We start from the raw sequence: 19,927 nt of genomic DNA, 5'->3' as shown, positions 1-19,927 counted from the left end.
CACCCCACCCAGTTGCTGTTTAAACCTGGTGTAAGCCGATGAAAAGAAACTTTACCTTAAGCGAGGACAAAGAAAATAAAATGGGTTTCAAGGCTGAATGACACAAAGCTACTGTTGTAGAAGCCAAAAATACAAATACAGACTTGAAACTCAGCAAACCGCAAACTCTTGTCATTTTTAAAAGGTTATCTGACTAGTTCAATGGCTTGCTGTGTGGTACAGACTGTCCAAAAAGCTTGTGCTTCAATTTTGGTGAGCGAAATTCTGGTATTTTCTTAGACAGTTAGCTAATTAGCTGACATGTGTGTATGTTGCTGCTTGCTAACCAAGCTAGCTAGCATTAGCTGACAAATTAGCATTACTAGGTCCCCCTTCAAGAGAGGCTCGCATGCTAATGACCAAAGACCTACTAGTCAGTTCAGATGATATAATATGTGATACATCCATTATGAGGCCAGCTTGCACACAACTAATGCATGTAAGTGTGTATGTGTGTTACTTGTGGCAACATCAGAATAAAAACAGTAATAGCAAAATGGCTACGTTCACACTGCGCATCAAATCCGTTTTTTTTACCCTATGCGACCCATATCCGTTCATGGTGTGACAGTGTGAACGGCACAAATCCGATATTTTCAAATCCGATCTGGGTCACTTTCGTACGGAGCCCCGCAGGGGACATGGGAGAAAAAAAAATTAGGGAGAAAAAAAAAATTAAGACGGACTTTTGCGAGATCTCGCAAAACAAACTCGGGATCTCGCAAAACTTTCTCGCGAAAGTTGAATTCCAACAATGGCGGCAGCTACTTAGTTGTAATATTACTCTTTCTGGGTCACAAAATACACTTTTAAGATATTTTGAGGCGTGAATGTAGTTGTGTAAACGTCAGATACCTGCTCGGTTTACAAGACATCACATATTTGCAAAAGTGCTCCGACGTTTTTGGAGATCTGACACCCACTAGCTCGAAGCTAACGGGAGGTCGAGACCTACTACAGCCGGGAGGAACACCGCTTTCCCGGCACATCGTGCCTCGACCTCCTGGTTGGCTTCGAGCTGGCGGCCACTAGCTCGAAGCTAACGGGAGGTTGAGACCTACTACAGCCGGGAGGAACACCGCTTTCCCGGCACATCGTGCCTCGACCTCCCAGTCTGCTTCGAGCTGGCGGCCTCCGAAGAATGCGGCTAATACTTTTGCGAGATCTCGCAAAAGTCCGTCTTAATTTTTTTTTTTTTCTCCCTAATTTTTTTTTTCTCCCTAATTTTTTTTTCTCTCCCATGTCCCCTGCGGGGCTCCGTACTTTCGTATGTTGTACTGAATCCGATACATATCCGATGTTTTAGAAAGCGACTGCTGTTTGAATGGTCAAGTCGCATTAAATCTGTCTTTTACGTCACTGACACAAGACAGACGCCAATTATCAGCTCCGGAGAAGCACCCGATAAGACATTGCGAACGCTTCCTGGCCATCCAGCGTAGATGTCAGTGAAACTGTTGGGAAGACAACGTTGGAGAAACGTGAACATTTTATTTATACTGTATAATCTGCAGATTCTGACAGAAATCTGCTACTATCCTTTGAAGCGCCGCTCCTCTCTAAAACAGCAATAAGGATAGTTATTAGATTATTTACATTATTATGTAAATAACAAAATAACTTAAAGCAAAAATTGGGAAATGTAAAGTCCGAAGTCTTTATATTAAGGGCCATCAGTCAAACAATAGGGGCTGTATCCCAATTCAGGGTCTGCAGCCTTAAAGTACGCATTTCAAGGCCGATTACGTCACAGCGGCGCGCCGAAGCCTGTCCCAATTCAAAGGCTGCTCGAAATGCGGCCCTGAAATGCGTCCTTCATTTCCCTGAATTTTAAGGCTGTGGCGGTGTAGACTTCGTGGCCCAACATATCCCAGAATGCATAGCGCGGCGGTGGGTGTGAATAATTTTGCCGAAAAAAAACGGCGGATGAGGGGCGGCCGAAGAGTAAACTTTAATTAAGTACAGAATATTATGTCACTTATTTATGTGCAAATGTTTAATAACGAAGAACATTAAAAATTACTGTTGGCAACATGTCGGCAAAGTTATGTGACATTAGTGACGTTTGTACTAACTTGGTTTTAAGGCCTTTACTTTAAAATATACGCCGTTCAATAGCTGACCTTAATCTTACAGAGAATGATCAAAGCTCATGTAGAAAGAAACAAACAAATGAACAAAAGATGTTCTCCTTCATGTCTGTCAAACAAAGCTGTATGACACGTTTCCAACTGTTAGTATCATGGTTGCTAGGCAACCTGGGCAGCGCGACGGAGGCTAGACCGTCCCATTTCACAAGCCTCGCACTTCCGGCCTTAGCGGTCTTTGAGTACGCGGCCCTTGAGGATCGTTGAGGCTGCGTACTTTAAGGCTGCAGACCCTGAATTGGGATACAGCCATTGTTTACTCTGGGTCTAAACAGAGCGCGTTGTGTGTGACGTCTTCTTCTGCGCATGCGGGCCGCTTTGAGGGTTCACACTAGAGCGCGTTTACTGTCGCATTTTATTTGTAGTGTGAACGAGCAGACAAAAAAATCGGATTTGATCCAAAAATCTGAATTAAGCATTAAGACCTGCAGTGTGAACGTAGCTAATGTGACGCAATTGCAGTGGAAATAACCATTAAGCACGGCCTTTAAAAAAAAAAAACATTGAACCTCCTGGTCTGCCGGAAAGATAGAAAACCATCCAATTAAATACATAAAACATACTAAATTATGTCCATCATGTTTTCCACATCCTCTTTGTTGCTCTTTGGACTGGATCATTTTGCTGCAATCTCTTCTGCAGTGGTGTAATGTCACTCCACTGGAGAATTGGTGTCACCAGCTGTTTATCTCAATGGGCCCATTTCTTCATATTCATATTTTTAGAGTATGCGGGAATTCACAATTTCCTCATAGATACATATGTGCAGAGCTTTAACATGGTACATGCATTTCCCCAGGGATGTTCTTGCAGCTGAAGTTCTTCGTCACACTGGCTGGACAGTTAGGGCTGTCCTTCTTGTCTGTTATCCTAGAACAATTGGGGGCGGGGAGGGGGGAATGAATGTTTTTTTTGTGAGATGTGACTGACAACTTTTTTCCCACCACTCCATTAATATCAACCAGCATATGCCTACCAGCAGGGTATAAATCCATCGGGTGTCAGTGCATAGATGAGCCAAGTATTAGAGTAATGCTTACAACTTTTTTGACACTATATGTCAAAAATAGCAGAATTCTTCTCCCCCAAAACCTTCTGCTGTTCCATGACTTTCCTCAGTGGCACAATAGCAAATGTCACATTTGTGATGGTTTGAGTTTGGTGTCACAGTTTTGCAACATGTCAAACTCTTCTCTGTGAATATCTGGCAGTGTGAAACTTGGCAGACGCAGCGATATCTGGCCTGTTTTCCCACCACAGACTGCGGAGTCCATTTCACAACAATTAAAAATGTGTCAGCGAGAACGCAGCCAAACTAATGCTCAGGATGACTGTAAACGTGACAGTAAATAAATAGACAGATTGTTTTGACACATTCTTGCTCTCCCTCCCCGTCTCTCTTTCTCTTTCTAGGAGCTGCAGTTTGAACGTCTGACCAGGGAGCTGGAAGCCGAACGACAGATTGTCGCCAGTCAGCTGGAGAGATGCAAGCTTGGCTCTGAGACTGGAAGCATGACTAGCATCAGGTGTGTGCGTGTGAACGTGTTTGTGTGTCCAACACCTGTCAGGTTATCTTCTGTACACTCTACCTGTGTGTGTCAGCTGTACTCTCGCAGGTGACTAGCTATACAGCTGCTCGCATTAGAGAAACACTCCTTGATTCGTGTCCAAAATTCATCGGTGTGCTGGTAACCGCGCTGTAGTGATTTGCTTTTGAACTCGGAGAGAGCAGCGCTGCACCCAATGTTGCTTGCTTTCTTTTACCCAGTTTAAACATACACAGAGATGTGCTGATGTGATGTTTCAGGTTTGTTATAGTGCAGTCGAGTAGTGTGCACAGTGCAGCAGTAATTAGATTACATATTATTATTATTTTTAAAAGCTCACTTTAAGTGAGCTTGTATCTCATTAGATTATAGCATTTAAATAATGCAGGGAGCATTATTACAGTACCTAGATAGATAGTTACATTCTAGCTGACATTTATATTTAAGGCACCAATAGAAGGAGCAGAACAGACAGTAAAAATCAGTGTTTACATATTGACTATAGCCAAAATGATAGCTTAAAAATAACTAATTATACTTCAGCTAGTCGCTAAGAAACATTAGCATTCATCTGGATTTTTTTATACCTAACTTGCCAGTAAACATTAATAATTTACTCTATAAATTGCTCTTTAATATATTACTCTTATTATCTCCATGCATCTTAGTTTAAGCGATTGTTGCTAATATTTCATAAATGCTGTTGTATGTAGCACTCATTGTATTGTTTGTCACTCATCCAAGTGACTTCTTGAGTCTCTGAAGAAGGAGACTGAAGAAGTCACTTGGATGAGTGACGAAACGTTTCTCCCACTGAAAATGCTACGTCCAGATGAACAGAATAACCTCTTGGAGGTTTTCTTACCTGGATGATTGAGAATGCATCAAAACCATTTAAGTCATACTTGTGCACCCTCTCTCAGTTCTAAGGTTTTATTTATGAGGGTAAAGAAGAAAAAAAAACAACCTTCCAGTTCGAGAAGCAGTCCTGTGTAAAATTAAGTGTACCTTGTGATTCAGTAGCATGTAGAACTCAGCAACCCCTCCAAACAAGTCATACTTGTTCACTCTTTTTTTAATTTTCTATCATAAACTTTAACATTTAACTTGCTAACTGAGGCCTGTAGAGTCTACGGTGTAGCTCTTGGGCTTTTTTCCACTTTCTCGGAGCGTTGCACGGTCTGACCTTGGAGTTTGCTGTGACGTCCACTTCTGGGAAGACTGGCAACAGTCTTGAATGTTTTCCAGTTGACTTGAACTTTTTGTATGGAAATGACTTTATAATGTTTCCCAGATTGATGGGTAGCAATGATGCAGATGTCTTTCCTCCTTGGCATTGTGTTAACACACACCTGACTGCTTCAGACCAGCAAACCGACAAGGGTTCAGCTTTTATTGAGGTGCTGCAGAACCGTAGACATCAAAACCAAACAGACTAAGATGCTGAGTGCCCACTGTCAGTAATTTACTGCGGATCTATATTCACAATCCCTTCCCAACTACACTTGGATATTTCACCTGTTTGTATTATGAAAATATTGATTAGTACAGCTTTGAAACAGCACAACTCAAGGCAGTCAACTAGGCTAGGCTCATTTATTAGTGAAAAAAATCATTGGGTTTTTAAATGCACTATATTTTGACTAGGAAATGTTCCTGATGCTCTACTAATTAAAATTTAGTTTAAACAATTTTTCCCTTTTGCCTCCTAAACACCTTTTATAGGAAATGATAGCTTTGCTTGCTTGTGTTATTTAACAACACGAGAATTGCTATCAGGTTTTTACACGTTTAGTAATTACGATCCCCTTAGCTGAACCCATGTAAAGAACACATGTTCACCATTGTCGCCTCTTAGTCTTTTTCAGCTGTTCATATTAAGTGCACAGAATAACAACAGGGAGGTGACAAAGACATGGAGCAATTAGGCTGTGATGGTGTAAAACACATGTTGCTCAGTTCAGAGTCATTTTAAGGAGAAGTATATAAAAAAAGCTTGAGACCATTAATGAACCTAACTCTAGATGTGCTGTCAAAACCTTACTGGCAGGCTTAACGTTTATTGACGGGCTCGAGTTGCATTCCTGAAGCTTTTAACTGCACATTAACTACTCGCTGTGCCTTGATGCTGAGAGTTATGCGTGAGAAACGATCTCATTTCCCTGGAAGGATTTGAATTTGAAAGAAATCTAATGCCAAATTGACACATCATTTCAAGAGAGGTAATGTAGACGCGATGCGATTATGTGACCTGACTAACGTTCAAAGGCGTTATAATGGACGCTCAAATATGAAGAATTTTGTAACCCTTATAAGCAATGTTCCCTCTAATTTTTCATGTGTCTGAGCGGACACACAAACTCTCTGAGCGATCCCTTGGACCACTGTGAGCGACAGCAGACGTGTGCACTGTGGTCCCGCCAGCATCGAATCCATCCAAGTTACATGGTTTATTAAAATAATCAAATTACAGCATTTACATTTATGTTAGACTACTTTTAATTAAGTGCTTTAGCCCACTTACAATGAAAATAAAAAAAAATCTTGTTCATGACCTGTGTAGTATGTTAACACTATTGGAAGTTGAAACTTGAACTCCAATTTTGAAAACACAACTTTCTTTTTTTTTTTTTTTTTTTAAATAAAGCTCTAAAGGAAATGAATTATATAGTTACTTCTTCAAAAAAGTAACTGAGTTATGCAAACAACAAAGTTTTTGCAGCTGTTTACCTAAAAATGCAGCCAAGGCGTTTTTTCAAATAAACATTTCAAACTATTTACAGAACAATCAGCTGTTCTGCAAATTTGATGCCACACAAATTATTTGTGCCACTCCAAAAAATAATTTCTGTCCACTATGAGATAAAGAAGAACAACAGCCTGATACCTGCAGGCCTGACAACAGGAGATGTGTGACTCCTGTAACAGCTGTAACATTCAGCAGTCGCCTCATGGTTCTGACACACTCAACAAAACTATTGACTACACTACATACCAGAGGTGGGACCAAGTCATTGTTTTGCAAGTCTCAAGTAAGTCTCAAGTCTTTATCCTCAAGTCTCAAGTCAAGTCTCAAGTAATGTCAGGCAAGTCAGAGTCGAGTCTCAAGTCACTGGTGTAAAAGTCCGAGTCAAGTCACAAGTCTGAAACTTTGAATTTCAAGTCCTTTCGAGTATTAAAAAAAAAAAAAAAAAACGAAAAAATAATGTTGCAGTTATGCTAAATGTAAATATTAGACCATGTAATTTTAAAATCTGTGTTTTTCTCAACACATGACAAAATAGTGAACTTAGAAAATATACACAAATTGTGAAATTGGACCTCTATAAAATGCAGCTCAATTAAACCTAGCTCCAAGAATAATTTTCACCGACAGTTCTGAGATACGCTGCATGTTATTCTTGGATGCGCTTGTAGGACTGGCTTTAAAATCGCATGACAAAAATATCATACACATTAAAAAAAACTGTATCACCAACGTAGCCTGGACAACATTTGCTAGTTAGATGAAGTCAGCTATCTCATCTTAGCATATTTATATGCATATTTATAATTATACGGTTCTTGGAGTGAGTGCACACACTCATGAAGTTTAGTAACTTCAGGTCACTGCAACAAGCCCAGGTACAGTTTACCGACGGATGGGTACAGGACCTTGAAATGCACTGTGTAGAACGAAAGACCATCGTACGTATCATAAGTTTACCAGTCTCACAAATTGTCTTCATAAATACACATTCCTTAACCGTTTATTAATAGGACCTTTGAGCTCAACGGTAATTAATTTGTAGTGGAAATAATTTCTGGTAGCATCACAGAAATGTAGCAGTGACAATAATACTGTATGCTGTAATCGTACTGGGCAATTAGTGATACAAAAAACCTGTTTTACCCTGTGAATAAAAGTATATGTTTTTTTCAATGTACCATAATAACAGAAGCGAAACGCAATATTGTGTCAGGACAATTCACTATTTATGCACAATAAACAAAGGAGTATAGCGCGACAATTTCTGTTCAGCGCCAGACTTGCTTGTAACCTATATCACAAATTATGTTATGAAAATGACGTATTAACTACTACAGCAGACTGACCTTCGTGTAAATGCTTGGAGCAGACTAACCTGTGAGCTGGAGTGTTCCGGGACGTTACATTTGATCTTTGAATGGCTGCAATCCAGGCCATCCGTCGCGTCTTTGTTACTTCGGAAACATGGCTCGAACAATTTCTCTTCAATGACGTAATCCGATAACAACCGATCTCTTTACCCGTCGGCTTCCCGTGGCTGTCATGCGACCGGCTATTGCAGTTAATAATACAACAGCTTCTTGACATTTTTGTGTTTCTTTTTATCGCTGTGTGACTGATTTCAATTGAAAGCCTGTGTGCGCTAGTACCTCTTGCCACGAGTTCCCAGAATCCTTTGCTGTTTACCCCTGAATGACGTCACATTTTCAATCTCTATATAATATGCATGTTAAATTTTATATTTGGGGTGAAATATCAAGTCTTTTCAAGTAAACCGGTTCAAGTCCAATTCAAGTCCCAGGTCATTGGTGTAAAAGTCCAAGTCAAGTCACAAGTCTTAGAACATTTTTTCAAGTCAAGTCTAAAGTCATAAAATTAATGACTCGAGTCTGACTCGAGTCCAAGTCATGTGACTCGAGTCCACACCTCTGCTACACACTAACTACACAAGATTTGCGCTAAATGTCCCAAATCTCTCAAATCTCAAAACACCGCCGTCACCTAAAACTCCCCCCCTTCCTAAACAACTAAATGCCATGTTGCCATATCATTTTTTGATTGGTCCGCATAGTACATTTTTCAACCAATAGGAAACGTGGCTTCACTCCACATCAGCAACGCCGCTTTGCTAGCTAAAACAGCATGCCCACGACGTTGATTAGCTGCGTATATACGAATTTGAATCGCATTATTGGCTGGACTATGGGATAAGGCGGCATTGTTCTAATCCCATACGGGAGCAGCCAGTCACTTACTGACTAACACTAAAAAACAGAATTGTTAAAGTATTAATTTTAATTTCAATTCAGGTTAGATTTTTTTTGTGTGCGCAACGCAGATTTTCTGTGATCAGAGACCGAGCCAGCAGTGCACAATTGCGCATGCGCGCAGCTTAGAGCAGCGGTCCCCAACCCCCGGGTACCGGTCCGTGAGTCGTTTGGTACCGGGCCGCGAGAGTTGAGGCTCAGGTGTGAAATGTATTTTTTTCAGGGTTTTTATCGGTTTTCAGCGTTATTTTGTTATTGTTTTTATTGTTAACTCGGTTTTCCTGGGTCTTTTCACGTGTGTTATGAATAAATCTTCTTTTTTTCGGTACCGGTACTATTTTTGTTTTGTTGTATTTATCCGCGACACCTTAAAGGCCGGTCCGTGAAAATAATGTCGGGCATAAACCGGTCCGTGGCGCAAAAGAGGTTGGGGACCGCTGGCTTAGAGGTAACATTGCACCTGATATTTTTAATAATTCCTCACTGCACCCGAGACAGCAAAATCATTTTGCAGCATTATTTATTTTTGGTCTTTCTAAAGGATGTTCCACTGTCAGAGTCCACTGTGCTGTGCGGGGCCGTCTTGTTCCTTTATTTATTTATATATTTTTTGATAACACGGGCGAAAAACATAAAGCATTGTTATATTATCTGCCTCTGATTGAGTTTAGACGGCAGCTTCAATATCTGCTCTGAGCCTGAAGAACACATTCTACACATTCCATACTGGTCCCAACGTGAAAACTGCACTGCTGACACAATAGTGATAATGCACTTAGCCCTCCTCTCAGGACAGTGGAACACGATTAAAGCCTCCGTCTTCATTTCTCTTTCTCACTCTGTCTCCCACACACACACATAAATAGACGTGCACAATCCATCATCTTTTCTTCTCTTTGATTCCGTTAAGCGAGTGGGGATTCCGTCCGGCTCAGACTAATTACTCATCTGCCCGTATTGTAATTCTCATTTCAATTTAAGGGGTGGACCAACAAAGAGCAGGAAGATGGTCTAAAACTGACTCATTCACAAGTCTAATTAACTGATGCACGTATAGCTCTTCTGCGCTGTCACAGGGCCGCATTTGCAACGGCGGCAACGTGGGATGGGAAAAGGTGCAGAGTCCGGAAAGACGTGTCTTCCACTTCATCACACAGCCGCGCGCAGATATAAATGCTGCAGTCTTGCAAACTCGATTAGATGGGTTTATTATTTAGTGAGGGGCAGAGCGTCCTCCGGATTACACTGTCTTCCATTTTATAGGCCATCCACTTTGTTTGACTTGCGGGGTAATTACTAAATGGACAAATGGTTTGGCAAAACACACAAGTCCAGCACGGCAATATGCTGGAGGTTTGTAGTGCCTAAAGCGTGTTGGATTTATTGTTCAATTACCTCTGAAACATTAGTATTGCTGCTGTTCCAAATAGTTTTATTCATCACTGCTTGTCCCAGAGAACAGAGGGGTCAAAATATAATCGGCAGCTACAATACACGGACAGGAATTCATCTTGGTAGCATTTGTGGTGAAACATATTGAAACTGTATGTAAGCTACAAACTTTAATTTAACATCAGCAGCGCAGACAAAGTAAAAATGCAAACTGTTGCAGCGTTTGCCGTTAATTGTTTGTCATTTTGATCCATAACGTTTGTTCTTGTTGACTTTTTGTTTCTTTCTTCTATTTGTTCTTTTGTTCTTCTATTTGTTCGTTTAGCTAGATTAACGTTAGCATGACACAGATTGCTTTGCCTCATTTGGCAAATTAGAATATGTAATTATAGCTAAAGAAAAATGTAGCTGTTAACAGTCAGTGTGTTCTAAACCAATGTGTTGCTAAAACAGCACCCAGTATAGAAGTCATATTATATATTAGCAACAGTCTCAGCTTTTCTTACTTTGCATGTTCCAGATTACCTAGCCACTGTTCTCAGTTGTGTAGCATAAAGTGTGACAAGTGTCTGGTACAGATGATCAGCACTGTGCAGAAATCTTGAGTCACACCTCATTTATTTATTTTTTTGCTCCCAGTAAACCAGACTTTCTTGTATTTTTTTAAGCTAGTTTTGAGGAATAGCTTTCTGAAAGACTTTTGAAGTTCTTCTTTGGATATTGGATATTTTAGCCAGTGCTATTGGGGGATCTTGTCAAAGTTGATTGAATTATAAATGCAGAAAAGTGATTTGATTCACAATACAGTACTTTTAGGAAAGCATCTGATTGGCTAAGTATTTATTTTTCAGCATGATATGCAGTAAAAGCATACCTACATAGAAAAACACACAGTGGAACTCTATCAGTCATGGATTGGCCTCCCCAGAGCTCAGACCTCAATATTATTAAAGCAGTGTAGGATCATCTTTACAGAGAACAGAACAAAAGGCAAAAACATCCAAAGAAGATCTTTGAATCTCCTTTAAGAAGCCTGGAGAAATATTCCTGAGGAACACCTAAAGAGATTTCAGGAAAGCTTGCCTGAGAGTGTTTAAGCTTTGCTGAAGAGTAAAAGTGGTCATACTAAGTTTTACAAACTCTGTACAACTCTAAAGTTTAATTCTTGATTTGATACTTGTGTGAAAAAAAAACAAAGAACCTTCTGCTATACAATTTCTTCATGATCAGGGGCATTAAAAAGAAACAGTTAAGGCTTTTTAGATTAGTCATATCTTTTCAACTCGTAATTATCCAAATAACGAAGATCAACTCAATTACCCCCCACCCACCCCCCCCCCCTCTCTCTCGCTCTCTTAGAAACTAATTATGCGGAAAATAAAATGTGTTATTTGTAGGATAACTCTATCTGAAGCCAGCTAATCTGTAATATCATCAAGATGTGTGGAGCTACTCTCTTTCTATTAGTTTGTTGGACAAATCCATCACGGACCATCTTATTGTCTTTCCCAAAGCAGCAGCAACTCTAGTTTCTACACCCAGATAAACCACAAGTTTATAGATTGAGGCACAGTAGATATGATATGACCAAAGATAATACAATAGCTGTGTAGAATTTTCAGACACATCTTGCTGATGGCGGTGAAAGATAGAAAGCAGCAGAACAATAGAGGACGGGGCTGTGTTCAGCGTGGCCTTTCTTGGGCTTACCCTGTGTTAACAACACATTATGAAAGAAAAATGTAACTATACTAGAATAATAAAGGTTTTTTGTCACAAATTTCTTTGTTAATCTTATAGATTATTTCAGATGTCTTTTCACCTGAATCTCTTTGTCTTGAATGTTTGGCTTTGATATGTCTAACAGGAAGCTACAGTATGATGAAGTTCTGTTTGCAGACAGTCGCTAAAGAAAACTTCAAATCAAAGTGAGTGTTAAGAATGACCACATGGCTGTGGAGGGCTGGCCGTTCAGGAATCTGCTCCTGTTGTGTTGCAGAAAATAAAGACTTTCAGAGGTGCTAATGAGTTCTACTGCTCTGCCTTTCTTTCCGGTCTTAATCAGTCACCACAGGTCACAGTGTCTGCTGCGACACATGCTGCTGCTTTATCGCTTCAAAAAGTACAAATCCACAGTGTGTGTGTTACTCTTTCAGTCAAACCGAGACAGTGTTTTTGTCTGTGCAAAGAGTTCTTTTGACCACAGTTAGAGTAGATAAAACTAATCAGTAGAAGCGTTCAGTGCAATTCTGGTTGCAGATATTCAATATTGAATACACAGCACTTAAAAAGCTTCGGTCCCTGTTTTTCCCCACGATTTTTGGCTCTAGAGAGAGCTGCTCTTCTCGTTCTTCATCTTCTCTTGCTATTATGTTTTCCCTCGTGTTCACTTTTATCATCTCTTCTCCTCTGACCTCCGTTTTTGATGTCAGTTTATGTCCTTCCATATTTTTTTTTAGTTCTGTCTACATTTCGCTCATCATCTTTTCCAGCTCTTTTCAATCTGTCAGCTGTCTTGAGGGCTTGGAAAGAAGGCGCCTGAACTTCTTTAGGTGTGTATTTAACCCTTAATTCCGTGGGACTCTCCATCAGTTGTTTCACATCTGAGGAATCCTTCTGGACGAAGGAAAAATATCTTCACAAACCTAAATAAGTCCAGTTACTGTCTTTTCAAGCCCTCAAGACTAACGTGTCCTGGATGACTGAGAACCTACACAGACATGCTGTCAGCTGTCTTTCTGATCTATACAAACAGCGCTTTGTTGCTCAAGCAGTACATTTCAGCGTTATTATTTTGTGTCCTGTAGCGGTTTTTACTTTGGCTTGGTTGTACAAAATGAAAACAAAGTCACCGGCCAGATCTGGACTAGCTTAGGGCCGAGTGTTTGTACATTTTAAAACCAACACTGGACTGGCTGCTTGAATCGTATCTTACCCAGCTACTTAATCTTAAGAATCCTTTAGCTTGTAACTTGAAATATAGCAAAGTAGGACAAACTCTAGGATACAAGAGTGGCCTCTTTATATTTATCCCACTGTTCCCTGGCCACCATCTTTCTATCTAATCATCGAAGTGGACCTATGACAGCGAGAATACCCTCAGTAGCTACAGATACCATCTCTCTGGTGGCACCACTATGGATCGCCGCCTCCCATGTCAGGCTACTTGCTTTTGGCTGTTTCATTTGCAACATTTGTCAGGTAATCACATGCACGGCCACTTGCTTTTTTGGCTGCTAAATGGTAACTGCATGTGTGTCGCGCATGTGCATGTTCATTTTTGTGTGTATGTATGTGCGCGCGTGTGTGTGTAAGTATTGGCTGTAACCAGAGCACCCAGTGAGACCCACTGTCACTCGTCTGGTGGGAAAATGTGACCTGTCTGGCGAGCCCAGTGAGCGCCCATTACCCAGAAGCTGTCAAGGCTCTGCCAGCTTAGACTCACAGCAGTGTGACTCTCTCTCCCTCAGCACAAATCCACTAACAGAGATGTTTGCAAAGAGGAGAGGCTTCACTAAGAGCTTCTGCCTGTTTTTATTACATTCAAAAACTGCTTTCTAGGAAAGGTCCCTAATAGACCCGAAGGAGGGAAAAAGTCTTTCCTCTTTGAGGTAATCGGAAGAATGGACTTTGGCTATACAGAGCATTACAGAAAGTCTAAGAGGTAAATATCAGCCTTGTCAAACAAGGAGGCTTACACACACAGTTTCATTAGGAAGTGAACCGATGAGTCTGAAAGTAGAAACTACAAAAATAACAGCTATAATAGACAGTTGTTCTCATCAAACAGCCTCAGCTTAATAGTTCTACTGGCAAATCAGATTTTGTTAAAGCTACAGTGAGCTATTAAATCTTTTTAAGAGTAGACATGCATTAGCTGTCTACAGTGATGGAAAGCTGCAGAATTTCTCTGGTCATTAGTCAGGCTAAGTGACTCCAAGAAGTGTTGAAAATTGAGCTGACCGGAATCAAATTGTGGTAAAACCAAACTAAAATCAAACAAATGAGGTGCATTTAGAATCAAAAGCAAATTCAAACAAACAATATTAATACAAAGTGGCCTTATCGCATCATGAACAGATTATATCACAGAAAAACATTTCCCCAAAGCTTGGATGGAACTAGGTGGCAATTAATTCCCAGAGTGCCTATTTGATTTTTTTCTCAGTCTAGTTACCTTAGTAAACTTTCAAGTCCTGGAGTCACCTCTTGTTGTTGCACAACATGGATTTACTGAGTAAACTGTTATTTGGTTTGCTTTGATATGCTAACTGTGTGATAGAAATGCATCTTTTCAACATCAAAAGATCTCATCAAGAGGAAGCAGAAAGAGACGGCGGAGGCAGGCGGAGATGCCAGGCAGTATTTAGTGCTCTGATGTTTACTGTATATAAAAGATGGACACAGCTTCTATGTCTAAAAATGCAGAAAAAAACAACATTTTTTTCCTAATGTCCAGCAAGATGGAAAATTGATCCATGATCTCAGTAAATGGCATCAAACTTTCAAATTTTAATCAATATAACATGATTTTTTTTATGTTATGGTCCACATTAGACCCAAAAGGACAATAAAGCAGGCCTCACCTGTATATGAGATGTCAGTTATAACGAGTGTTCAGTGTAATTCATTCAGATGAATCCGGTTTTAAAACAGCACAGTGATGAGAGTCAGAATGTGAGGCTTGAGGGTTATGACTGTAAGGTAAGTAAGCTTGGTTTAGCTTAGATTGTTGGGCTTAAGCTAGGTAAGAAGAAAAATCAAATAGGGAACTAAAAGCTGTTATTCTGCTTATACCTGTCAGTGACTGCAGTCTGTTTTTTCAACAGCCTGCCTGAACATGGTTCCTATCAAACAATCAGATGTGAGAATGAAATAATATTTGATTTTCCTTTTAAAAAAAAATAAAAAAATAAATCAAAGCCTGTAGTTTTTTTGAATCATCGATGATTCATCAGTACTGGACATACCGTGTTGTGGAAATTTGTATTCAAATTCTGCACTTCTGTGCCTACTCTTGTGTATTCATTTATTAATTCAGACTGTCCAAACAGTAATAGCTGTGTGCACCCAGCTATTTAACTCTATATGTGCATACGGATGACATATGTAGTCTTCCCTCACAGCATAGTCGCATGCATTTATTAATTAGGCTGATTCATTTGCAGCCGATTTTGCACATATTATATTCTCAGAGTCCGATTGGCAAATCTGCACTTTGCTGAGGCTGACTGAACAGATGTATACTGTAGTTGCTGCGTGTACTTAAGAAGCAGAGTTAATGTCTTTTTCATTGTCACACCGCGCCGTAGGCACTGCTGCAGCTACAGACCTAACTATGTGCTTTCAAACTTTTAGATCATTGGGAATTGGATTTGCGAAGCATTAAAAGGATTTTGGGGACAGATGATCATGAAAAAAAGTGATAAAGAGGGAAGAAGGTGACACACTCAGAAGGATGAGGGGAAAGAGCCAATCTGCAGACTCTGCTGTAAACGTAGCTTTGCCGTGACAAGGAGTTCCAGTTCTAACTGTAATTATAAACACAATGTGCTTCATGGGGAGCTTGTCATCTTTGCATCAGTGCAGGATATGGAGAAATAAGACATTTTTACAAATGGCACAATAAGGCTTCTCAGACTCAGCTTTCAGCAGCTCTGCACCCACTGCACTGTATTCCTGTTACAAATTACATTCAAAAACCTCCAGGGAATATTGAAACCAGTATATTTTTTTTGTTGTACTTAACACACAGATGAACTGGGTTGGGCATTTTATTCTTTACTTCCTTTTTATTTTATTTTCTCTTTTTTTCTTTTTTTTAAAATGCATATTATTATATTACATGTTATTGCTAGCTATTTGGCTTTTGTGAGGGGCTGCTGCACCTCTTACATAATGATCAGAATAAATGGAAAATGGCTGCATTTATATGGAGCTATTATCCAAAGTGCTTTAAACACACATTCACACACAAGAGCAGACTGACTGGATTTCCTTTCTAATTCACTTTAAACATGTAACACGTGCACTATTGCTAATATAGCTTTGTATTATAGTCTTTTAATATAGCCAACACAGCTGTAGTTCAGTAGCACTGTACCATTACCAAAGTTCATTGGGTAAAACTGTAGTTCTGGCCGGATCACTTAAGTCAAAGTTGGATTGTGATTCCATCTAAGTTATTTATATTTGGTGGTACGGTTGTTCTGTGACCTCCTCACCCTTTCATGCATACGTGGAAAACCAAAAGGAAAGCAGCAGGTAGACACACAGAACGGAGCGGGCATCACAGACTACCGAGTAAGTCAGAAATTGCTTGAATAGCATTAAAGAATTGGGCAAGGCAGGTTGCAAAGTGGCTTGCAGCAACTGTACACAGATTAAATAGCACACGACATCTGAGATTTGCCAGTATGTCGTGCTGAAGGTTAGAACAAGCTCAGGGTAGCTCATAAGGCCTGACTGAGCACATTGCATATTTGTTCATTCACAGGACGCAAAATATGTTTGGTATAAAAAAAAAAGGTAAATGTTTTTGCGGCAGCGCATTTGCCATTGTGTTTGAAAAAACAAAGTGAATATTGAAATTACTTCTTTTTACTCCAAGTTTTATTTTGTAACTTTTTCTTCATTTGTACGGACATCTCGGGCTTCTCGATCGTGCCCATGAATTCCATCATCTGAAATCACTTTACATGTTGTTCTCTAAATGTATGGGCTCAAATTGTGGTCATAAATATGTTGTACTTGTAAATCAGTTTTGTACTTGTAAATCAGGATTTGTATGTGTAAAAAGAATTTGTGTGTGTGTAAAAAAGATTTGTATGTGTAAAAAGAATTTGTGTGTGTGTAAAACAGATTTGTGTGTGGACTTAGTTAAAAAATACGTGGGAAACTCTGCACTCAAGTTTCAAGTTACAAGTACGAAATTTGACCCTGTTTTTCTTCCTTTCATCTGATTGGCCAATGTCATGTCAATCACAAATTAAACTTTCCAATCAGAGAACAGCTGGATTTGGCTATTGAAGGGGTGCTTTATGGAGCTTCAGGTCCTTGAAGGGAATAAATGCCCTTTTACATGCCAGCCCAGCGTTTTCCTTCATCACCACGAAGGAAAACAGTCTGTGGTGTCTCAGTTTGGTGATTTTTGTGTCACGGGTTTACATGCTTAATACAGGAACCTTTTCAACAGCGCTGCGGACCTAGGGTGGGGGGCAGTGTTGTGGAAATGACAGTGTTCACTAGTGGGGATAGTTACAAAGCTTTCTTCGTTATGAATGAGCATACATGTTTTATTGAATATTTGAAGAACCAGGGTTTTTCTTCAAAAAAACCAAACTCTTGTAGAGGACATAAAGTCAGAGATAGAGCCGACAAGGAGCAGGTGCATCTATTACAGGTAGAGCTGCTGCAAAAACCCACAGAGCTCAGCAGCCAGTGCAACAAATTCTGGATCCTTGGCTTTTAGTTAGCAGTTAGCATTAGCAGCACATGCTGCGTCCGATGTGAAAGGACCTTTATGCTGCGCACTGTGACTCACAGCCATGGTCCCGGGTCAGCCCTGACCTTGTGTTAAACTAAGCCTAAAGTAATAATCTAATCTAACCACTGATATACCACAACTTTATCCTTTCAACAGCTACTGAAAGTTAGGGGACCTAGCTTCTATCGGATATTTACATAGAGATCCTCCAGCTACAAACTGTATTACCCTTCAAGGACCTGCAGTTCAAAAAAGAGCCCCTCCGACAGCCAAACCCAGCTGTTCTCTGATTGGATAGTTACATTTGTGATTGACATGACATTGGCCAATCAGATGAAAGGAAGAAAAACAGGGTCAAAATTCGTACTTGTAACTTGAAACTTGAGTACAGAGTTTCCCACGTATTTTTTGGCTAAGTCCACACACAAATCTGTTTTACACACACGCAAATTCTTTTTACACATACAAATCCTGATTTACAAGTACAAAACTGATTTACAAGTACAAAATATTTATGACCACAATTTGAGCCCATAAAAATGTCACTGCACTGAGTGGGTATCTTGTCAGTGAAATTCAGAGTTTTATTTAAAGGCCACCACCTTTCAGTCAGATTCCCCAAATGTTGAGCACAGCTCACCTAAAACATCTGGTATTTTCAAAGGTTTGCTATGACTCTAAAAGTTTCCATTGAATTAAAATAAAAATCCCTGTGTAAAAACTGAGAGGTGAACATCTTTCTTTATTTCTTTAACAGAGAGCTTTGATATTGAATTATGTCAGTGCATTCAGCACTTCATCTCCTGCTTTTTACACCATCTGGATTTATATTCATGTCCATGCTTGTTTCTGCTCAGAAATATGGTAATATATTGACAATTATATCGTTGACAGGCTAGATGATGATGTAGGTGATGAGGATTTTAATTTTCAAACCTTTATCGATCCGGACAAGACTGACTGCATGATGATGAAGGCGGTGAATTCATCTCGGCGTTCTTGCTATCGATCTGGGAGGCAGAGGAAATGGGAAGGAGTGGTGCTGGTTACATTTTAAACACTAACGTTTGGTGTGATCCATGCTGAACTCTACATATTGATCTGATGGAGTGACTGTAGAGGGAAGGGGAGGAGAAAAGGGAGGAAGGAGAAGGTCATCAGGGTGTGATCTATTGAGGGCTCTCCCTCTTGATGTGATGAATGGATAGACGGTAGGGGAAAATGGAAGGAATATTGAAGTTGGTTTGAAATTTGTACATATTGAATGCAACATTAGCTTTTATTTAGCTATAACTCAATACAATTTTGGACACTGTGGCAACAGGGACATGTTTTAGCTTTATTACAAGGGACAGTTTTATTATATTGTTGAATGGTCTTTAAAGTCATGCCAAACAATAACAGGTCAGCAAATGTCCCAAGACACTGTGTTTAGGTTTAAATTACATCATTCTTTGATGGTGGGAGCAAAGATGATGCAATCGAGTCACAAACCTTGAAATGGGGACTTAACACAGACTTAACAAGGTGTGTTATTGTAGGCATCACAACAAAGGCTCTCAGACTTTAACTTAACCCAAGTCTTGACCTCAGGAGTTATTTCTTACATGATTTCTTACAGCGGTATATCTTGTTTTGTTACTTGCAGTAACTGCAGTACTGTGTGTTGGGCTACAAGCTATGTGACTTATCACTGAAAACATGAAAAGTTGTGCGAATAAAGGTTTTCATAGGACTCTGTCCTGTGAAAAACTAAGTACACCCTATGATTCAGTAGCTTGTAAAACCATGTCTAGCAACATTAACATGATGTAATCAGTTTTCCTTCTGACTTTATGCAGTTCTCTTAAGGTCCCCCCCACAATCGGAGTGAGTTCTGGACTTTGACTTGGCAACTGCAACCCGTTGATTCTGTTCTTTAGTCATTGTGTTGTAGATTTATTGGTGTGCTTGGAATCATTGTTATATGGCATGACCCTGTTTGGGCCAAGCTTTAGTTGTTGGACAGATGGCCTCACATCTTTCTCCAGAATACTTTGGTATACAGAGTAATGATTGATTCATTATCTGCACTGACTGAAGTGGCTGGAAAACAAGCCTAAATCCTCACCCCTCTACCACTGTGCTTGACAGTTGGTATGAAGTGTTTGTTCTTGTCCAAACATGACACACTCGTTCAGTTTTCTTTAAAATTGTGCTTTCATGAACTTTAACCTTTAACAATGTAAATAACACCTGTAGATTGAGACATACCCGAGATATACTTGTTTTTTTGCAATTCCTCTGAATCTATGAGGACA

At 39.8% G+C, this 19,927-nt stretch overlaps 1 protein-coding gene across 14 annotated transcripts in view; it reads left to right on the top strand.

Annotated features, from left to right (window-relative positions):
* The window catches only part of ctnnd2b (catenin (cadherin-associated protein), delta 2b), a 234,192-nt gene that overhangs the window by 81,789 nt on the left and 132,476 nt on the right, over positions 1-19,927 (top strand). For all 14 annotated transcript variants that reach the window (XM_080861361.1, XM_080861367.1, XM_080861362.1 and 11 more), the window contains one exon: positions 3,600-3,712. In XM_080861361.1, the coding sequence (XP_080717487.1) occupies positions 3,600-3,712 (113 nt within the window). The remainder of the gene's footprint in view (positions 1-3,599; positions 3,713-19,927) is intronic.

The sequence above is a fragment of the Rhamphochromis sp. 'chilingali' genome (assembly GCF_963969265.1).
Source record: "Rhamphochromis sp. 'chilingali' genome assembly, chromosome: 16".
NCBI classification, from domain to species: domain Eukaryota; kingdom Metazoa; phylum Chordata; class Actinopteri; order Cichliformes; family Cichlidae; genus Rhamphochromis; species Rhamphochromis sp. 'chilingali'.
This window is presented reverse-complemented; position numbering and strand designations above follow the sequence as displayed.